The sequence below is a fragment of the Furipterus horrens genome, unplaced genomic scaffold (genome assembly GCF_987537825.1).
Source record: "Furipterus horrens unplaced genomic scaffold, mFurHor1.1.pri manual_scaffold_4, whole genome shotgun sequence".
Lineage (NCBI taxonomy): Eukaryota > Metazoa > Chordata > Mammalia > Chiroptera > Furipteridae > Furipterus > Furipterus horrens.
This window is the reverse complement of record NW_028327174.1, coordinates 17,053,806-17,074,804: the sequence shown is the minus strand read 5'-3', so window position 1 is coordinate 17,074,804 and position 20,999 is coordinate 17,053,806. Positions and strand designations below refer to the sequence as shown.

Here is a 20,999-nt window from a genome sequence, read left to right as displayed (position 1 = left end):
TCTTAAAATATATCTAGCAAAATCCCCTATCTCTTTATGATGATCTTAATGAATGCCATTCCATTCACTTAAATTAGTTTCATTTTGTATATTGCCAAGAGAAATTAAAAATTATGCATTGGGCCACAGGGAAATATATGTCAATGGTTAGAACTTCATAAGGTATTATGGATAAATTAATAACATTTCAAATCAAGGAGAGAGACGAATGCTAATCCATTTTGGGACATTATTTTGAGAAGTACTTATACTGCCAGGCTGAGATAAAAGAAGAAAAGTAGTATAGGTCAAATGGTCAGGCCTGAAATCTGTCCATTATTTGTCAGCTTGTGATCCCAACTGGCACTTCCAGGAATCCAAACCAAAGATGGCCAGGGAAGCCATTGTATATCCCGGGCTGATTTAATTTGCCTTTGTTCCTGATGACCCAGGCACAAAGAAAAGTAAAAAGTAATTCCTTTAAAAGATTCAGATGGTAAGGATCTGTATACAATTTCCACTCTACAAGCTGAAAAAGACCTAGTAAAATAAAATGGTTCTAAATTAGATGAGATAAGATGATACAGAATAGTGAGTAGATTTAAAAAAAAAATGCCATTTGAAAATTCTGATACTAAGAATTCAAGTGACGAAACATTAAGTTTATGATAGTTTATATAATTCAGATGGCTCTTTAAAGAGAATAATAATTTTAGATTTCTGCAGTAAATTTTAACATTAACAAAGGTAGAGTGGTAAATAATGACAAAAATGGTAAGTTTCTTGGGTGAGAACTTTAGGATCATACAATGCGATCAAGTATAACTAAGTCCTTAGCGACTCAAGTCAAAGTAAAAAAAAAATGTGGGAAAGCAAAAGGTAAGTAGCATTTTTTTAATATTAATTTTTTAAATTTAATTAATTTATTTTTAGAGAGAGGGAAAGGGAAGGAGAAAGAAAGGAAGAGAAACAGTGATGTGAGAAACATGTATCAGTTACCTCTTGTACACCCACAAAGAGGACAGCCTGCAACCCAGCATGTGCCCTGACCAGGAATCGAACCAGTGACCTTTTGCTTTGCAGGAAAATGCCCAACCCACTGAGCCACAACAGTCAGGGCAAAAACGTAAGTGGCATTTTTAAGGCAGTAATTACCACATGTAAAAAATTGAAGTGAAATGAAATGATCCAGATCTGGGAAGACCAAATTGAGTTATTAGAACAAAGAAAAAATAGGAGGAAGAGACACATGAAAAGTGTCACTTTTTTCTGATGGGGAAGGACATAACATCTGAATCATTCAGAGGACACCTCCTACTTTGACTCTGTCACTAAACCATGAGATTACCTAGCTAAAACACTGGAAATGAAATTGTTGCTATGGTTACACATTCTCTCACTCCTCATACTGTATACTATCACATTATTTGAAATATAATTCCATACATACGTTAAACAAGTTTAAAACCAGAATGCCAAAAAGGAAAAGCATTTTAGCTAAATTTGAAGGATTCTGAAGTGGTTCGTATAAGCGCCCACGGCTCATAATAGCAAGAATCTATTAAGATTTCACTCTTAGTGAATAATTCCAGGTAGAGACACCAAAATGGTAGGGTGGTATTACTGAGTGGTTTTATCCCACCCCTCCCCAAAGCTACACATGACTAACACGTCCTGTCACTTCATTCATTCTCCCTGTGTGACATCTGACTATTTTAAAGCAATTCTCTCAGTTTACATTCTGCACATAATCATCCTCAGCAATAAATAGCCCTACCAAGTTTAACCTGAAGGTGCTGCTACCTGATGCCTCTCCAACCTCACCTAAGCCCAGGGGACTCATGGCAACATGAGAGAGCTATCATCAGACACAATTAACTTCATCACATGTAGCTAAAGACAAGGATTCCAGTCCAAATGAGTGGCACTTACTTATGTCCATTTAAGGCCGCATGGTGTAAAGCAGTGTAACCCGAACTGTCTGTGCAGTTGACATTGGGGCCGCGCCAGATGCTGCAAAGAGAGCAGAAGCACAGTTAACAGTTAGACAGGATTGTGCTTTAACACATGTTGCATGTGAACATTCTGATCACGTGAGAAATGATTGCCGTCTTTCATACATTCCCCTCAGAAAAATAACTTCATTTATTTGATGCAAGGAAATCATTAGGGAATATAACTACCTTCAGAAATTAGCAGCAAATGCAGGTCCACTGCCATATATGAAAATCTGGATCCAACATTTCCCTATTACTTTATGTCATTACTTAAATATTGGAAGCAATTAACATTCAGCTACTATATTATACACTAAAGAATAAAGATTCCTGACACCTGCTTCTTCCTTTTTAACACACTCATTCTGAGATGGCAGTGATTTATGTAACTGTTAGGATATTTTCTACATTATGGGAAGAATATTCTGGAGATAACATGTAACTATACAAGAGTCCATTTTATTCTTGATTAATAAAATTACAGAAACTATGTTTAGCTTTTCAATAAATAAGGCACTGAAAGACACTTTTCCAAAAGTAGACCAAAAAAATGACTTTATCTAATGTTCATGATGATATGTAAACCACCAAAACTAACATCTAATAACCAGTTAATTCATGTATTCACAAAATATGTATTGTACCCCAATAGCATGTCACATATTAAGCTAGGCACCAAGAGTTCAAAGTCATAACTCAAGGTCCTTCTTTACGAGAACAGAGTCCAATGGGGAAGGTAGACATACGCTCACAATTACAAAGTAGTGTGATGACTGCGGTACCAGAGAGCACACAGGCTGCTCTGAGAAGAAAGAAATTGCCTCTCTGAATGAGAGATCATAACTGACTTAAATTAAGCAGAGACAATAAAAATGAGTAGAATGTACTTACACAAAAGTTAATTAAAGGATAAACTTTTTATTTTTCAATTAAAGTTGACATTCAGTACTATTTTACATTTCTTTCAAACACACAGCATAGTGGTTAGACAATTATATAACCTATGATGTGATCCCCTGATACTTCCAGTGGCCGCCGGGCACCATACATGGTTATTACAATATTATTGACTATATTTCCTATGCTGTGCTTTACATCCCCATAACTATTTTGCAGCTTTTTATTTTTTAAGATTTTAGTTATATTTTTAGAGAGAAGGAAAGTGAGGAAGGAAGAGAAGGAGAGAGACATGGATGTTCACACGGAGATCAGTTGCCCCCCCTTTTCCCCCAACTGGGTACCCGATCTGCAGCCCAGGCATGAGCCCTGATGGGAATGGAACACACAACCCTTTGGTTCACAGAATGGTGCTCCACCGACAGAGCCACACCAGACAGGGCTATTTTGTAGCTTCTTAACCCCATCATCTTTTTTACCCTGCACTCCCACCCCAACCACTCCCATCTGACAACCCTCGCTTCATTCTCTGTTTCCATGAGTCTATTTCTGTTTTGTTTGTTCACTTATTGTGTTCTTTAGATTGCACACACAAGTGAAATCATATGGTATTTATCTTTCTCTGTCTGACTTAGTTCCTTAGCATAATACCCTCTAGGTCCATCCATATTGTTACAAATGAACACCGCCTAATTTTAAGACTATGAAAAAGATCTAGTAAATAAGACAGATAGAATGGTATTACAGTAAAGATGGATCAACAGAACAGAATGAAGTAATAGAAAATCAATTTAGACCACGCCACATAAACAAATGATTTTTGACAAAGGTGCAATGGCAATTCATAAAAGAAAGGAATTATCAAAAAATTGTTCTGGTACAAATGCATATCCTTAAGCCAAAATAAATAGTGTCTTGATCCATACCTTGCCATAATGTATACAAAAATAAACTTTAAAATGAATCATAGATTTAAAAAGTAAAAGCTAACACCATAAAACTTCTACAAGAAAATGTAAGAGAAAATTTTTGTGACCTGAGTTAAGCAAAGATGTCTTAGATATGACACCAAAAGCATGAACTCCAGAAGAAAATTTGACAAATCAGACTTCATCAAAATTAAGAGTGTCTGCTCTTCAAAGATGTTATTAAGAGAATGAAAAGAAGATGAGCTGGAAGAAGACAGTTACAAATCACACTTTCTAATATATTCTTTGACCTAGAATAGATTAAAAAAACCCAAAATTGCACTAATAAGAAAATCAGCAACCTAGTTTAAAAGTGGGCAAAATATTTGAACACATACAACAAAGAAGATATACACGTGGCAGGTAAGAACGTGAAAAGGTGCTCACATCATTTGTCTTTAGAGACCTGGAAATTAAAATCATTAGGCACTACCATTCGAATAACTTCAGCCCTGGCTGGTGTGGCTCAGTGGATTGAGTGTTGGCCTGCTAACCAAAAGGTTACAGGTTCGATTCCCAGTCAGGGCACACGCCTGGGTAGTATGCCACATCCCCAGTTGGGCATATGCAGAGGCAACCAATCGATGTATCTCTCACACATCAATGTTTCTCTTCCACTCTTTCTTTCTCCCTTCTCCTCTAAAAAATAAATTAAATCTTTTTTTTAAAAAAAAGAATGACTGCAATTAAAAGACTTCAAATACCAATGTTTACAGCAATATAAATCAACTACAACTCACATACTGCAGGTGCACACATAAAATAGTACAACCATATTGGAAAACAATTTAGCAGTTCCTTAAAAAGTTAAATACACACCTATCCTACAATCCAGCCATTTTGCTCTAGACATTTAGTCAAGAGAAACAATAGCATATATCCACATCAAGACTTATTCATTACAGATTTATTTATAATAGCCCCAAACTGAAACAACCCAAATATGCATTAATGGGCGAATGGCTATATCCATGCAACGGAGTACTACTCAGAAATAAAAAGGAATGAAATATTGAAATTTCCAACAATGTTGTTAGAAAATCTAAAGCAGACTAGATCCCTTCCTCTTCTTGGAGTAGCAGAACGGGAGATAGATTCTCTGGAATGGGTGAAATGCATGGTCTCTAGACTAGAGCAGTGATTTTTCAACCTTTTTCATCTCATGACACACATAAACTAATTACTAAATTCTGCAGCACACCAAAAACTACATTACAGTTATGTTTTGCCAACCTGACAAAAAAATTAGGTATAACTGATTCATTCATACCAGATGGCTATTTCTGTGTCCGCTGTTGTCATTCTTCTATATGACATACAAGGGAAAAGAGTCAATGCCCCTGACTAAATAGTGAAAGTAGTACATGCTTTAAAAATCCTTGCAGCACACTGGTTGAAAATCACTAGACCAGAGGATAACAGGCAAAGTTGAAGGCAAGGGTGGTACGTGGTGTGAGGTAGGGAATTGAACTTTTTTCTCCCACAATAATTAAAACAATTTTTCATGACTATTTATTGAATTATGTTTTTTTGTTTTCTGCTTCTTTCAAATGTCAACTTTATCTTACACTAAATTCTTATATGTACTGCCAGTCTGTTTCTAGGGGTTCTCTTGTATTTACTGATTTCTCTATTCTTGCTCTAGAATCACATTTTTTTAGCATAATTTATAACTGGTGACAGACTATAGGCACAAAGTGTTTATTATTAAATTTAATAGTATAAAAAGATAAAGCTCATGAGTGCCCATCAAAACAGGAAAATGTTAATTAGGACTCACCTATACCACGGGTATTATGGAACTATTATAATAAATAAGTTTGATCTATACATAGTGACCTTGAAAATTAACTAAAACATATTAAGTTAAAAAAGCAAATTGCAGAATACTGTGTGTGTTTATATCCTAAATGGTTTACATACATGTGTTAACCCAAATCCACACAACTATAAAACAGATGCTATTCTTATTCTCACTATACAGATGAGAAAGACTTGCATTAACATAGAAAAATGCACGCAAAAAACGTTATTCACCTCTAAACTGTTTGAATAGTCAAAACTACCATGTAATTCTTCAAGGAAAAACAAAAAAGACAATAAAATACAAGGGGAGAATACCATAGGTTTGCTCCAAGTTGTGAAGAGACTTATAATATGTCAAGCAGCTTAGTGTTTATTCTGGAGGCAGCTGGAAACCAGAGAGTTATGACAAAGCTGTTAAGCATGTTTGTGACCTGCTCAGGTCACTGTTTTTGGAGGAGAGCTCACAGGACAGTTGGAAGCAGAACAGTAAACAAACTGATAGCAGGAAGGCAGATTAGTAGTCAGTTTTAACAGTCTCGAGAAAAAAAACAAGAAATTTATACAACAAAGATACAGTGGTGGATAAAGAAGGAGGAAAATCCAAATAGATATGTCTAAACTAAAACCTATAGGAAATAGTATCCATGTCTCATCATGGTGATGAGATATCTCTGTTACAGCAGTAGTGTCGAGGGAGTAAAGCCAAGTTCCCTTTAAAGCTGACTAGAACTCTGTGTTGCTTGGGGTTACCTCCCGCACAGGAAAGAAACTAAATGAGAAGATATTGTAAACTAACTTGTTATTTTAAAATTTTTCTGCATGTTATTAGACCTTATAAATATTTAGTAAGGAAAGATATTGATATTCATAACGAAAATAGATTCAGGGTTGATAGATTTCACTTACCTATACTATCTCAGTTCCCCAATATCGGGGGGTCGGGGGGTGGGAATTAATTATAACAGCATGAAACAAAAAATCTCTAATGTATGCCTCCTTTCCTAAACAGAATGCTTTGGAATAGGAATTCAGCACATATATAAATATATTTGACTGCACCTATTGACAGAGCCTCTAGGCAGAATCCATATATTCATAAAACATCCACACACATTTGAAACACTATAAATAAACTAGACCGAAACTTTCCAAATAAAAACTTAATTTATAAAAATAAACCCTGATGTTTAAAAGCTCAATCTGTGAGCTAATGTTCCACTTCATTCCAACTTTATGCACTGCTTTCCTCGCATTTTTCTTTGATAATCTTCAAACTTAAAAAGAGAGCCCGTCTTAACTTAGGGCTGTTGTATAAAATGCAAGAGTTCTAAATACCTTTAAGGGACATATCGAAAAAAGTCTTAACTACTTAATATTTATCAACAAAAAAGGCAATTTCTATATCCTTGGCCTTATTCTAACATACACTCAATCTCATCTCCTATACCTACTTGTCAATATTTTTTAATTCTGTATGTGAGTATTCTTGGCCAGAATGAATGCTCAAGAGAAATTTCTGCTCCTCCCTTAACTACCTAGAAGAACTTGAATCGGGGGCCTTGCCCCAAATAAGCAGTTATCATGGATAACCTCTTTTAACCTATCTACAGGGCAGGATAAACTCCTATGTGGGAAGCATTTGCTCTTATCATCCTGCAATGGCCCTTTGAAGCCCCCAAGGCACCTTACCCCATCCCTAGCTCAGGATGTCTCATATACCCATGTTCCCTTTTTATCTCTGAGTCTCTCATGCATGTGGGGTTCTTAACTCTCTCATGTAAGAGGGGTTCCATACATATGTATGTATTAAATTTGGATATTTTCTCTTGATGATCTCTCTTATGTCTATTTGAGTATTGGACCAGATAGAAAAAACTTGAGAGTAAAGGAAGGTTTGTTCCTCATCCACAATATCATCATCTATAGTCCTATTTAGTTTGTCTACTTCATCATCAAATTCTGAAAAAGGTTACCATACACTGTATATCATTGTAACTGAACTATTACCAAATTGTCTTTGTATATCTAAATGTGCTTCATGTGTTTTGTTGTTATGTTAAACAAAATCTATTATCTGTAAAAATTACATACAGTATTCCCTCATTTATCACAGGTATTACATTCTAGACACCCCCCTCAATAGTTGGAAATTCGCAAAGTAGGAACCTTACATTTATTTTAGTATTTATATATATTTTAAGGCTTTCTAAACCTTTCCCACACACTGATAAACTGTTCCCAGTCCCTTATTAACCTTTTCTACACTTTTATAAACACTACTTATGTTCTTAAACATATTCTACACTCTTAAACCTACATAACTTTAACAACATACATATACAGTACCACAAAATCCCGCAATATAGCAAAAAATCCGCTATAAATAATTAAATATAATATTTTTAAAAATCCCGCGATACAGTGAGGCCACAATAAGTGGACCATGATATAGAGAGGGACTACTATATTTTATTAGTACAAAAAATTCGGCTTAATTTCATACAATACTCTTCATTTTTAATTATATTTTGTCTGTTATTTATATTGCTATCTCAAGTTACCCTTATTATATTTACATTTAACTGGCACAGTTTTGACTATCAATTTTTTTCCTTCTATTTCTGCCATTCAGTCTTGGCTATATCTCTTGAAAACAGCCATAGCTACAGTCAACAATTTTTGTTTTATAACCTGAGAGGCTTTGTCTTTTAATGTGTTCATATTTGGTGTTATTCCTGAATTTTCGGTAGTGTCTCTGTTCTTTTTTTCTTTTGCCTTCTGTATCTTTTTTAAGTTTTCGTGATCAAGCTTTCTTCATTTCTTTATTCTGCTCTAGTTATTTTTCCTTAACATTTTATTTGTTACATTAGTCCTTTCCTTTTTACAAATACCTATATTCTTAATAAAGTATAATTTGCATCTATCTTTTCTTACTTTCATCCCAAAGGCTTGATCATAGTGTGGGATTATTTTAAAAGATTTTAGTTATTTACTTTTGTAGAGAGAGGGGAAGGGAGGGAGAAAGAGAGGGAGAGAAACATCCATGTGAGAGAGATACATCGATTGGTTGCCTCTCGCATGCCCCCAACTGGGGACCTGGCCCACAGCCCAGGCATATGCCCTGACTGGGAATCGAACCTGCGACCTTTTGGTTTGCAGGCCGGCATTCAACCCACGGAGCCACACCAGCCAGGGCTCGTGTGGGATTTTAATGCTATATTATTATTATTTCACTTTACAACTTTTATTTCAGAAACATATCTTCATATTAGTGTTATATTTTACAGCCATATTAACAAGCAAGGAGTTCGGACTAGCCATCAGCCTGACGAAGACGAATGTTATGGCTCAAGGCACGGGGACTCCCCCATGCATCACCATCGACGGGTACACCCTGGAGGTTGTCAACGACTTCACTTACCTCGGGTCCACCATCTCGAGCTCTCTGTCAGTCGACTTGGAGGTCAACCGGAGAATCGCCAGGGCAGCCACAGTTATGGCCAGACTGAACCGGCGAGCGTGGAACAATTCCAGCCTCACTGAGAAAACCAGACTGCGCATCTACCAAGCCTGCGTACTCAGCACTCTCCTCTATGGCAGCGAGACGTGGACCACCTACACAAGGCACGAAAGGAAACTCAACAGCTTCCACATGAGGTGCCTGCGACGCGTCCTGCATGTCGCCTGGCAAGATAAGGTCCCCAACACCGAGGTGCTGAAGCGAGCCAATATGAGCAGTTTGCATGCAGTTCTTAGCGAGAGACGCCTCAGGTGGCTCGGCCATGTCAAAAGAATGGATGCAGGCCGTATCCCCAAAGACCTCCTCTACGGCGAGCTAGCAGAAGGCAAGAGGATGACAGGGCGCCCAAAACTGCGGTTCAAAGACATCTGCAAAAAGGACATGACACAATGCTCCATCAATCTCAACACATGGGAAGTTCAAGCAGACGACCGCCTAGCCTGGAGGCTCGCGGTCAGGCAAGGTACGTCACGCGCAGAGGCTGCGCGCAACGAGGAGGCGGTCCAGAAAAGATCGAGGCGGAAGCAGCATCAACAGCAGCAACAACGGCCATCTGCCTTCACCTGTAACAAGTGCGGCAGGGATTGTCACTCCCGAGTCGGACTGCACAGCCATTCTCGGCGGTGCAGATAGACTCTCAAGAAGCTACGCCATCGTCTCTCGAGACGGACGGCTACCGACGACGATATTAACAAAAGTGACTTCAGTTTTAAAAAATATTTTATTTACTCATTTTTAGAGAGAGAGGAAGGAAAGGAAAAAAAGAGGGAGTGAAACATCAGTTGGTTGCCTCTTGTACCGGCAACCCAGGCATGTGCCCTGATTGGGAATCAAACTGGTGATGAACTGGTGACCTTTCAGTTTGCAAGATAATGCCCAACCAACTGAGCCACACTGGTCAGGGCAAAAGTGATTTAGGTTTTATTAGTTTCACTGCTCACTATGGTTTCTTATATATTATAAGAGGTATGATTGATCACTTTTACTGCCTTGAGGTAACCAAAAGTCACAGGGATTACAACAAAGGTAGCCATGTTCATAAAAGGCATAAGTATTGGAATAAAATTCTCCCACCCTAGACCTTCCAGGGGTCTTTAACTTTGAGAGCTATGAAAAAAAGAATTGAGGGCATGATGTGGTCACATGTCGAGGAATGCAATCTTTGTGTAGAGAGAACTACCTGATTTCCCTCCCCAAAGCCCTGGGAAAAGGAGACCAAGAAGAATATGGGGAGTGTCCCCATGAAAGACTGACAAATCCCTCCATGGTTAGACATTCTTTTTGCTGGCCTACTCTCGAGCTTCTGGAGTTGAGGCAGGTTGGGAGGGGAGGAAGAGATATGGAAATAGACTGAAATGGCAAACTGTTCCTTGGAAAGCACATTTTCTAAAAGTATAGAATAGATTCTGTCAGACCCAGGGAACCTGAATTGGGGCAGCATGAAGCGTAGATGCCAATGCCACAGGAGGTAAAAAAGCATTAGAGGAATACAGCCTGAGGCTGCCTGTTGGGTGTGACAGCATCCATCTGTGGGATGCTGTTGACAAACCAGCTTAGGAAAAAGGATAAGGAGAAATGGGTCAGAGGCCTTGCCCAGGGCTGTCACATGGTATAAAAAGACATCTTTTTTGCCCCTTGCCCTCCTCCCTGCCAAGTGGAAGAGGGAGTCAGACACAGAGAAAATGAGAAGGCCAGGGGAATGGATATGTTTGAGTAGCCTATGTATTTTCCTCCACACCAAGCTGCTTACGAAATGGGAGAATCTAATTTTGAATGAAACATGAGGATGAAGTTTTCAAATAAACAGGATCAGCAAAACTGGAAGACTTAAACTACTATATATCAAGATTCAGTGTAAAAAAGAACATAGGTCAGACAGTGAGCTACTGATACAGGAATACATAAATACACCAATGAAAGAGAATAGGGCCCAGAAATAGATCCCAATCTATATGGCCCCTTGATTTATGACAAAGGGGGCATGAAAGTACAATGGGACAAGGATAGTCTTTTTATTAAGTGATGCAGAGTCGATGTGATATCCACATGAAAAAAATTAATTTCAACCCCTTTTTGAACCATATATAAAACTAAATTCTAGATGAAATATAAATATAAATATGAAAAATAAAACCTTCATAAGAAAACATATTCATAACCTTCAGGTAGATAAATATTTAACATACAAGAAGCACCATTAAAAAAAATTGATCAATTGAACAACAGTAAAAGTAAGAACTGCTTTACATCAAAGATAACATTAACACAATAAAAGAACAAACAGTAGAGTAAGAGAAGATTCTGTATGTGTGTGTGTGTTATCTGATAAGCCACTTATAATGAGAACACATACAAAACTCTTACAAATCAATTTTTAAAAATTTAAGGCCTATAACCCAATATAAAATGGGCAAATATTTGAACAGGTGTTTTATAAACAAGAACAGGTATAAAACCAGATAAGTCGACATTTGTGCTGCCTGCCAATACCAGAACCAATAAGTAGAGACAAAGAATATATCTTTATGGGTGGTTTAGTCAGATGCCAGTGATCTGAGTAGACAGTGGGTTATGGACCCTCAAAAACCATTTTGATGCCTCATTTCAAGCCGATCTTTTTATGAGGAGGAGGAAGGGTAGTTCAGAGGGCTGGGAAAAATGGTTAATCAATAAGAGTTGCAGTCCAGTGCTGAGCTACCTCATAGTTTATCTGCTGAGCAACAATACTTTATCAGCTTCACTGATATTCCCTCTCTGGAACACAGTAGGTCATGTATTCCAGTTCTTGGAATAACAGCTTTCCAGATGCATTAATCACTTAAGCCCTATCAACTATAACTACAGCTAAAATCTTTAACTCTTGAGTTCCCCTATCAGTTATATAACAAATATATATGTATATGTATACATACACAAACACACATAATAGTTGCTCAACTTCACTGGTCATCAAGAAAAATGCAAATTAATAGCACAATGACATATTGCTAAATATCTACCATAATGACAAATTGAAGAAAAAAAAAGACAATACCAAGTGTTAGCAAAGATATGAAGCAACTGGAAATCTCATACACTATGAGTGGAAATGTAAATTGGTTATGAACTCCAAAAAGTTATCAGAATTTATTAAAATTTCATATGTTTATTAAGTCATATGCATACTCTATGACCATAAATTCAGAAATTCTTACCTATGTTCATCAAAGTCTTGTACAAGCAAGAAATGCACTATTAATGCACTATTCATAATAGCCAAAAACTGTCCAGCAATAGCAGAAAGAATAAAAAGTAGTATATTTACAAAGCAGAATACTATGCAGCAATGAAAAACAACATGTTGTTTCTCTGTTAAAAAGAATGAGTATTACAAACATAAAGTTGGAAAAAAGAAGTCATATACATAAAAATACATGCAGTATGTTCCATCTGAATAAGTTCAAAAAGAGGAAAACTATTCTATTGTGTTAATGTCAAGACAATAAATACCCTAGGAGAAAGGTAATAGTAACAGGGCACAACTAGGGTTTCTGGACTGTTAGCAATATTCTATCTCTTGATTTGGATTCTGGCTACATAGATGTAATGACTGAAAATTCATTGTTCTTTATACTTATGTATATGGGTTTATTAAAACAAAATGAGCAGTTATCTTGTCACTGACTCTCCTAAGGAATCCAGAGATATTTTACTTATCTTCTAAAGAGTCCTATTACCCTCCTGACTCAGATTAACCTGCAATGAAAAATAACAAATTTATAGAATTATTTTTAGTTGTCCATAAGTAACTGTTTTCACTGTTACGTTTCTTTCAGATTATATCTAGGGAAAGCTATTTATTAGAGGAACATCTATGAATCATAATTTCTCTCCCCCAACATCCCATTCTGTTGACAGTGTGATACAGATTTTGTAAACAATTAAATCTGTTCACACGTAAACAATTTTGGTTTAACTATGACCAGTAATAAAGTTCACACACTTCTTTTATGTTCTTCATGATCTGCTCCTTTTAAAAGCATACTTATGTATCCTATTATGTGTTCTAAAGCTGTTATACATAAGTGAATGTTCTTTTCAAAAAATTTTGACATCCTACTGGAGCAGCTCCAGAAAAAAAATTAACACTTTTGGGGATTTTTACTACATCCCTTTTAGTAGCCAAATAGGAAGCTGGTGGGGGAGTGCAGCCAAAGATTAAAATAAATGTATTATTCATTTTTAACATAGTAGTTTTTCTCTTATTCTTCACTGTAATAGCTCAAGAAGTAATTTCACTGTTAACACTGAATTTTTAGAGTGGCGTTGTATAAATCATTTTTACAAAGAAGGAAGCTAAAAAGATTTTCTGCTCACCACCAGTGTACAAAATTGAACAAGTGACAATCTTCACATACAATATGCTTCCAATGAACATGTTCTTATGCTTAAAAAAAGAAACAAAGCATTTCAGAATTATATTTGTAAAAGGATTGTTTTTTTTTAAAAAAAAACAGTGCAAGTTTCAGAATGGAAAATTATGAAAGGCTCTCCAATAGTCAAAAATCAGCAGTGAATTTTTTCCTAAGGCAACACATTTAAGGCAGGGCATCTGTGTTATTTACATAATATCAACAATAAGAGAAAGCACAAAGGTATACTTAAGACAGCTAAAGAACCCAGACACTATGCTATAAAATATTTTTATTTTTGTCTAACAGTCACCTGATCAAGGGTACTATAATTCTGCCAAGGCAAATAGGTCCTAAATACGATCTCCTATTTTCTGGGATGCTGACTAGTCTGGCTTGTTCATATGTCTTGCTTAATGCAATTAAAATACTATGAATGTTATTCAGTTACCAAAGATATAAAGTACTATTCAAGTATGGGAACACGCTTTAGCTTTCATAGAGAATAACAATTTATTTTCATGCACTTCTTTAATCTTCCCACTCAACATCAAAATGCTACAACCCACACTATTTTTCATTTATACCATAGCACCAAAAATTTTTATTGCAGCAGTGAGTGTGAGAATCCAGAATCCAGGGGGCGTGGGGGAGGAGGAAGTGAGAGACAGTGTAAAGGTGGAGAAGCTGGTGTGGAGAAGACAAAATACAATCCATCTCCCTTTGATTCAGTTATCAATTCTTAACCAGTGTCTCCAGAGAGCTCACCCATTCTCTTCAGACATGGGCCTCCCTGGGTTCCACCATGATTCAGTGTAACATGACACATGTTTCCCTGAACCGCTACATGGAGGCAAAGGACAACGTAGCCTAGACCTGAAGGACAGAGCTGCTGCGAGAGGATGGTGGCTCTGAAACCCACAAGCGCACACTCCAGAGAGGATGGAGATCTGTTTGTGGAACTGGCTTAAGGACAGACAAGGATATGGGGACCTTCTGGGCATGGTTTTCGCCTGCAGCCTTTCGGGGAGCCAGGGAGGCTCTGGGTCTCGTGGAAAAGGGAGGCTATAACTGTCTGTATACCCTTCATTCATTTTTCATTAATTTTTTCATTCAAGAAATATTTAGTGATATTTCTTGTGATGGCTAATACCGTGTGTTAACTTGACTAAGCCATATTTTGTCAAAATTATTCTAGATGTTTCTGTGAAGGTATTTTTTTAGATGGCATACAGTATTGAAACCCCCTGGCTGGTTTGGCTCAGTGGATTGAGCGTCGGCCTGCGAGCTAAGTGTCGCTGGTTCGATCTTCCAGTCGGGGCACATCAGAGAAGGAAAACTCTGATTCCAAAAAACCTCCGCTGCCTTGCGGCATACCTCTTCAGGGGAAAGGCTAAGGGAGTAAACCCCGACAGAAAATCCGGAGCCGGAGTCCCTAAGGCGGTTTGATGTTGTAGTCAACACCGGCAACTCCTGCGGCGCACCTGAAGCCAAGCTGTATTGACTCCGTCTTTCCCTTGGACCCTTCAGCTGCGAAGAGAGGGGGGGTCTGCTGCATGGGCAACAGCAGACCCTCCATATCACCCTGCCCAGGCTCTGTAGCTTCAGCTTCACTGGAGAGGACACTCCAGCGTCATCACAAGATGTCCATTCAACACGGGAGGAGACACTGTCACTCCTGAGTCGGACTGCACAGCCATTCTCGGCGGTGCAGATAGACTCTTAAGAAGCTACACCATCGTCTCTCGAAACGGACGGCTGCCGCCGCCGACGACAACAGTATTGAAATCAGTAGTGCTTAAGGAAAGCAGATTACCCTCCATAATGTGGGAGGGCCTCAGCCAATCAACTGAAGGCCTTAATAGAAAAAGACCTACCTCCAAAGTAGAAGAGGGATTCTTCTAGTAAACCAACTCTACTCTGAGTCTTCAGCATGCTGGTCTCTCCTGAAGATTTTGGTCTTGCCAAGCTTCCACAGCACTATCCTTAAAATAAACTTCTCTCTATATATATATACATCCTGTTGGTTCTGTTTTTCTAGAGAACCTTGACTAATACAGTGATGTTCCAGGAACACCAGTAGGACACACTACCCACCTTTGTGAATCTCCCAATCTAAATTCACATCATAATGTCCACATCACTCTTTAAACTCTGCCTAAACCACACCAACTATTTCAAATGCAATTAGACAAGAAGTTAGAATAAAAGAAACATTTTTCACCTCCTTAATTCTGGCTACTCCTGTTTCATCCATGCAGCCAAAGGGCAGCCTCGTTGCATCGTGACTTACCATGAATTTAGGGATAAAATGCCATCAGCTTCCCGTAAGAACCGCTGCCAAGCCACATCCCCAAGTTCTGCATTTGCGCAACTACTGGGGGGGGGGGGGGCTACATACAATACCTAATATTTGTGCCTCCTGAGTTTTATCCTTTGAAGTTTAGTTTTTCATTAAATGCTGTCAAATACTTTTGGAATCTTGATTCTCTCAGTCAATATATTTATAAGCACTCTTATCTTTATACTAATAAGAATAAAATATTAGTCCTTATCAAACTAAAAAAGACAGAGCTGAGATCAAGAGAAATCCCTGACATCATCACCCTTAAACAAAGCCTTAATTCAAATAGTTCTGACATAAAGAAGCTACTACTGAAGTTCTCAGAGAGTATTTGATATGCAAGGAAAGCAGAGTGCTTTGCTCCAGAGAGACCCGGCTTCCAGTGTTGCCACCAAGCTTACAAGTTTTATAACAGGACACACTGTTTATTCTTCAAAGAGTATCCATTTCCTTTTCAGTAAAATGGGAAAAATAAGACTCATATCACAGGATTGCTATGAGGATTAAAATACACGTAAAGTACTTGACACAATGCCTAGTGCATAGCAAGTATTTCACATGTGTCTCCTTTTAAACACAGAGAAAGTACTCAGAACGAGTCAGATTCAACTTCACATGCCCTTGGATCAGCCTGTAGCCTAAATCAGAGGTCCCCAACCTTTTTGGCACCAGGCACCAGTTTCATAGAAGACAATTTTTGCCAGGGGCGGGGGGCAGGGGGACGAAAGGAGGCAGAACTCAGATGGTAATTAATGTGAGCTTTGAGCTAAGAGAAGCTTTGCCCGCTTGCCTGCTGCTCACCCCCTGCTGTGCTAGGGGGTTCCTAACAGGCCACTGATGGGTGCTGTTGGGGACCCTTGGCCTAAATCACTTAGCCACTCCAGGCACTGAAGGAGGAAGAGGGTGGGAGGGAGGGAGGAGATGCAGATCGATGAATGATTTCAAGTTGCTACACAAAGTTGGAATAATGATGATGAATACTTTGGAATTTAGACATAAGATCCAGGAGAATAAGTGACTACTGTTTTTTGTTTTTTTAATCCTCACCCAAGGATATGTTTTCACTGATTTGAGAGAGAGAAGAAGAGGGAGGGACGGAGGGAGGGAGACAGAGAGAGAAGGAGAGAGAAACATCAATTTAGGAAAGAAACATCAATCAGTGGCCTTCCATATGTGTCCCAACCAGGGGTGGTAACTGCAGCCTAGGTATGTGCCCTGACCGGGAATTGAACTGTCAAGCTTTTGGTGCACAGGATGATGCTCCAACCAAGTGAACAACCTGGCCAGGGCAAATAAGTGACAGCAGTTAAAGGCTTCAAATTCTTTAGAAGATATTCAATAGTTTAGAAAAATACTTTAATTTAGTCTCTTGGCAAATTACAACTTCTAGCCAGAGAGGAATAAATGCAGTGATGTTTAGAATTTGGTTAAATATTTAAATTACATTTCAAAATGTTAGATTTAGCAAATTCTAAAATAAATTTTGCCAAGTCCTTGACTTTTTTACTTGCATGTATTAAAGGGAAAGCCAGCTTGCAGATCTGAATCATTTAGATTTGACTCATTAAAATGTATATAGTGTGTTTTATCAAGCCACATAAACTCTGCCTCAAATCATTTACAGTTTAATTCAGAAAAAGAACAAAAGGTTTTATATAAACCACAGCTCTCGTACACCAAATTGCTGAGACTTGGAAAAGGAGATTAACTCAGAAAGGATGCATAAAAGAAAGAGATTTTGAAGAGATAATTAAAGGAGTAAAATAGCACCGAATACACAGGAAATGGAAAACCACTCCAAGTATGCAGACAGACATGATACCACATAATAGCTGACAAGAACCACGTGCAAATCTCAGTTATTGGATTTGGACTTAAATATTTTTTCTTAAAATGTCTGGAAGAACAACTGGATCTTTGGAGCATCCACAAATTTACGGTCAGGATGTAAACAAATGTTTACTGTGTGTCTCCACTTGCAAGTATCTCCAACAAACACTGAGAAATGGTGTTGGGCAGGACAGACATGTCCTTGTCTTCTGAGAGCTTACAGTCTATAGAGAAATACAGTAGATTTTAAAAATAGTGAAGACAAAATAATTACAAACTGCACTAAGGCCTAGGAAGGATAAAAATATGAGAAGTAGTCTTCATATATAGATTTTAAATTGCAATGTTAGGCCATTAATAAAAAAGAATAATAAATTTTTAAATTCTTCCTCCCATCTTCCTATCCTGTAGATAGGGATTAGAGATACTTCCTAGTTTTACTGAAGATAAAATATGTATATCTATTGTTACTGTTTGTTTTAAGGTGATTTCTGGTAAGGGACAGAAGTATTCTTCCTACTGTTTTTAAACAGGTAAATCTCTAATTATGAATTTAAAACTTAAGAACATTTGTAGATATAAAAAATATGCTCAACAGCAAAACCCTACCCACTAATAACATATAATTATAGCACTGGTGATCATACATCAGTTTAGAAAGGCTATTATATTATTTTCCACTTCTATTAATATGATATAGTAGCATGAATTCTGAAGTCAAACTGCCTAGCTTTAAATCCTGTCTTCATTTTACTCTCCATATGGTTTTGGACAAATTCTTTTTATATCAATTTCTTATTCTGAATATTGTGGAGTGGTGGTGAGAATTTAATGAAGAAAGTCGTCGTCGTCGTCGGCAGCCGTCCGTCTCGAGAGACGATGGTGTAGCTTCTTAAGAGTCTATCTGCACTGCCGAGAATGGCTGTGCAGTTCGACTCGGGAGTGACATGGTATCTGTCTCCTCTCGTATTGAATCGACATCTTGCGATGACGCTGGAGTGTCCTCACCAGTGAAGCTGAAGCTACAGAGCCTGGGCAGGGTGATATGGAGGGTCTGCTGTTGCCCATGCAGCAGACCCACCCTCTCTTCGCAGCTGAAGGGTCCAAGGGAAAGACGGAGTCAATACAGCTTGGCTTCAGGTGCGCCGCAGGAGTTGCCGGTGTTGACTACAACGTCAAACCGCCTTAGGGACTCCGGCTCCGGATTTTCTGTCGGGGTTTACTCCCTTAGCCTTTCCCCTGAAGAGGTATGCCGCAAGGCAGCGGAGGTTTTTTGGAGTCAGAGTTTTCCTTCTCTGGATGAAGAAAGTACTGAGCACATAAATAATCAATAAAAACTAGTTACTATTGTTAACTCCAACGGATTTAATTGTCCAAAGCAGTGAGAGTGACAAGCACTAAGTGTTTTACAGGTATTAAATTACTGAATCTTGGAAGCAATGCTATAAGATAGGTGACGTTGCCAGGCCATTTTTACAAAGGATGAAAATGATGCACATATAGGTTGAATAGCTTGCCCAAAATCACACAGCCAAAGCTGGATAACTGGGGTTTAATTCCAAGTAAACTGTTTCTAGAGACATTGATCTTAATAACGTACACTACACAGCCCAAGGACAGAATCATTCGAACTTGAGTCCCCAGGGTCTCCTTAGTTCTCTGATAGAATGCCAATTAAGTTATATTTGGTATCGCAAGAAACATTCCAAAATGACACTGCAAGATCTGAACCAAATTATTACTCCATTAAATTACCTTCTATGTAAAGATAAGTAGTAGAAAATGGTTGTGTATACATGATACTTATTTCCATAATTAATAAAGAACACGAAACATAAAAATACCATGCAGATTTTAAGCCTATTGTTCCCAAATCATTCACTGTGATTATATCCTTTATCATATGGAAATGTGTTTTCTAAGTCTATCTTCTTTGTATGGATTGAGATTTATAAAAGTGAAAACTTACCTTCCTCTGCCAAGAGTCCCATCAAAAAAAAAAGTTCTTAACTAAGCAATTAGTGAGGACAAGTGATAGCTAAAATAAAACACAAATACATAATTTTGCTATTGTTTTTCTTTCACTAAAACCATTGGCTAGAATTTATAGTGTGTGCCCTTTGGGTTCTGATTCTGAGTCAGATGAAAAAGTATATTCCACCTTGTCTCTCCTACTGAATGCAGATATAAAATCTGAACAGAATATATACAGCAGCTATTTGAGAGCTCCAAAGAGTAAATAATAACAGGTGGATTAGAAAAAAGGTCATAATTCAAAATACCAACAATGAGCCCTGGCCAGGTAGCTCAGTTGATTAGAGCATTGTCCCAATATATTATATCAAGGTTGTGGTTTGAGCTTCAGTTGGGGCACATATAAGAAGCAACCAATGAATGCATAAATAAGCAGAACAAAAAATTCTCTCTCTCTCTCGTTCTCTCCTCCTTGCCTTGCCCACTCCTTTCCCCCCCTCTCTAAAATCAATAAATTTTAAAAAATGTTTTTTCAAAAATACCAACAAGTTTCTTCTTTTTCTTTTGGTAGACCCCAGCCTGGACTCAAGGTTCACCAAAACCAAAAGTAGACACCGAGATGTGAACAGAGAGAATTCTAGAGAAGTCCTCTAGTTCTCGCTCAACAAGAAAGAAAAAGGATTCCTAACACTCAGAGAGAGTAGGGGAAATCCCCATTTTTCCTTTATTAAGATTATTTTTTGTTTTCTCTTCTCTCATGCCCTAGCCCACAGCAATTCTGTGACAGTGGCAACAACCCACATGTGCCTAAAATTTGAATTAAAAATGTTCTCTCCTATTGGAGGAGCTGTGGTCCAAGACGGAGGCGTAGACTGGGTAGATGCTTTTTTTTTCCCCCTGTCTACTTGCCTCTTGGCCCTGAATTTCGGTACAGCCATGGGACAAGTGTGGCACAACAGGATGACTCAAGGCTCATTTTTTGGCCAAGGGACCAAAAAGCACTGGGGATCTATTACAGAGAGGGAGACGCATGGGCTCATCCTGAGCTGCACGGATATGATTGTAAGCACCACAACAAAGATCTGAGAATTGAGCTAAATTATAGACCATTGTCCAGATCTCAAACTGATGACTTGGTAGCAAACAAATAAGACAAATCAAAATAAGCTACAAAAGCTTTGAAAACCAAATTGACATTGAAACCAAAAACCACAGGAGGGCTGTTAAGAACTTGCAACCTGACTCTCTGGGTTGATTACCTGCTAAAATAAAAATATCAACATTCTTCAGGAG

The 20,999-nt window shown here is 38.0% G+C and overlaps 1 protein-coding gene across 6 annotated transcripts in view; it reads right to left on the bottom strand.

Moving 5' to 3' along the window:
• Window positions 1–20,999, bottom strand: part of ANKS1B (ankyrin repeat and sterile alpha motif domain containing 1B) — an 829,228-nt gene that overhangs the window by 734,195 nt on the left and 74,034 nt on the right. For all 6 annotated transcript variants that reach the window (XM_090272643.1, XM_090272644.1, XM_090272647.1 and 3 more), the window contains exon 2: window positions 1,912–1,992. In XM_090272643.1, the coding sequence (XP_090128769.1) occupies window positions 1,912–1,992 (81 nt within the window). The remainder of the gene's footprint in view (window positions 1–1,911; window positions 1,993–20,999) is intronic.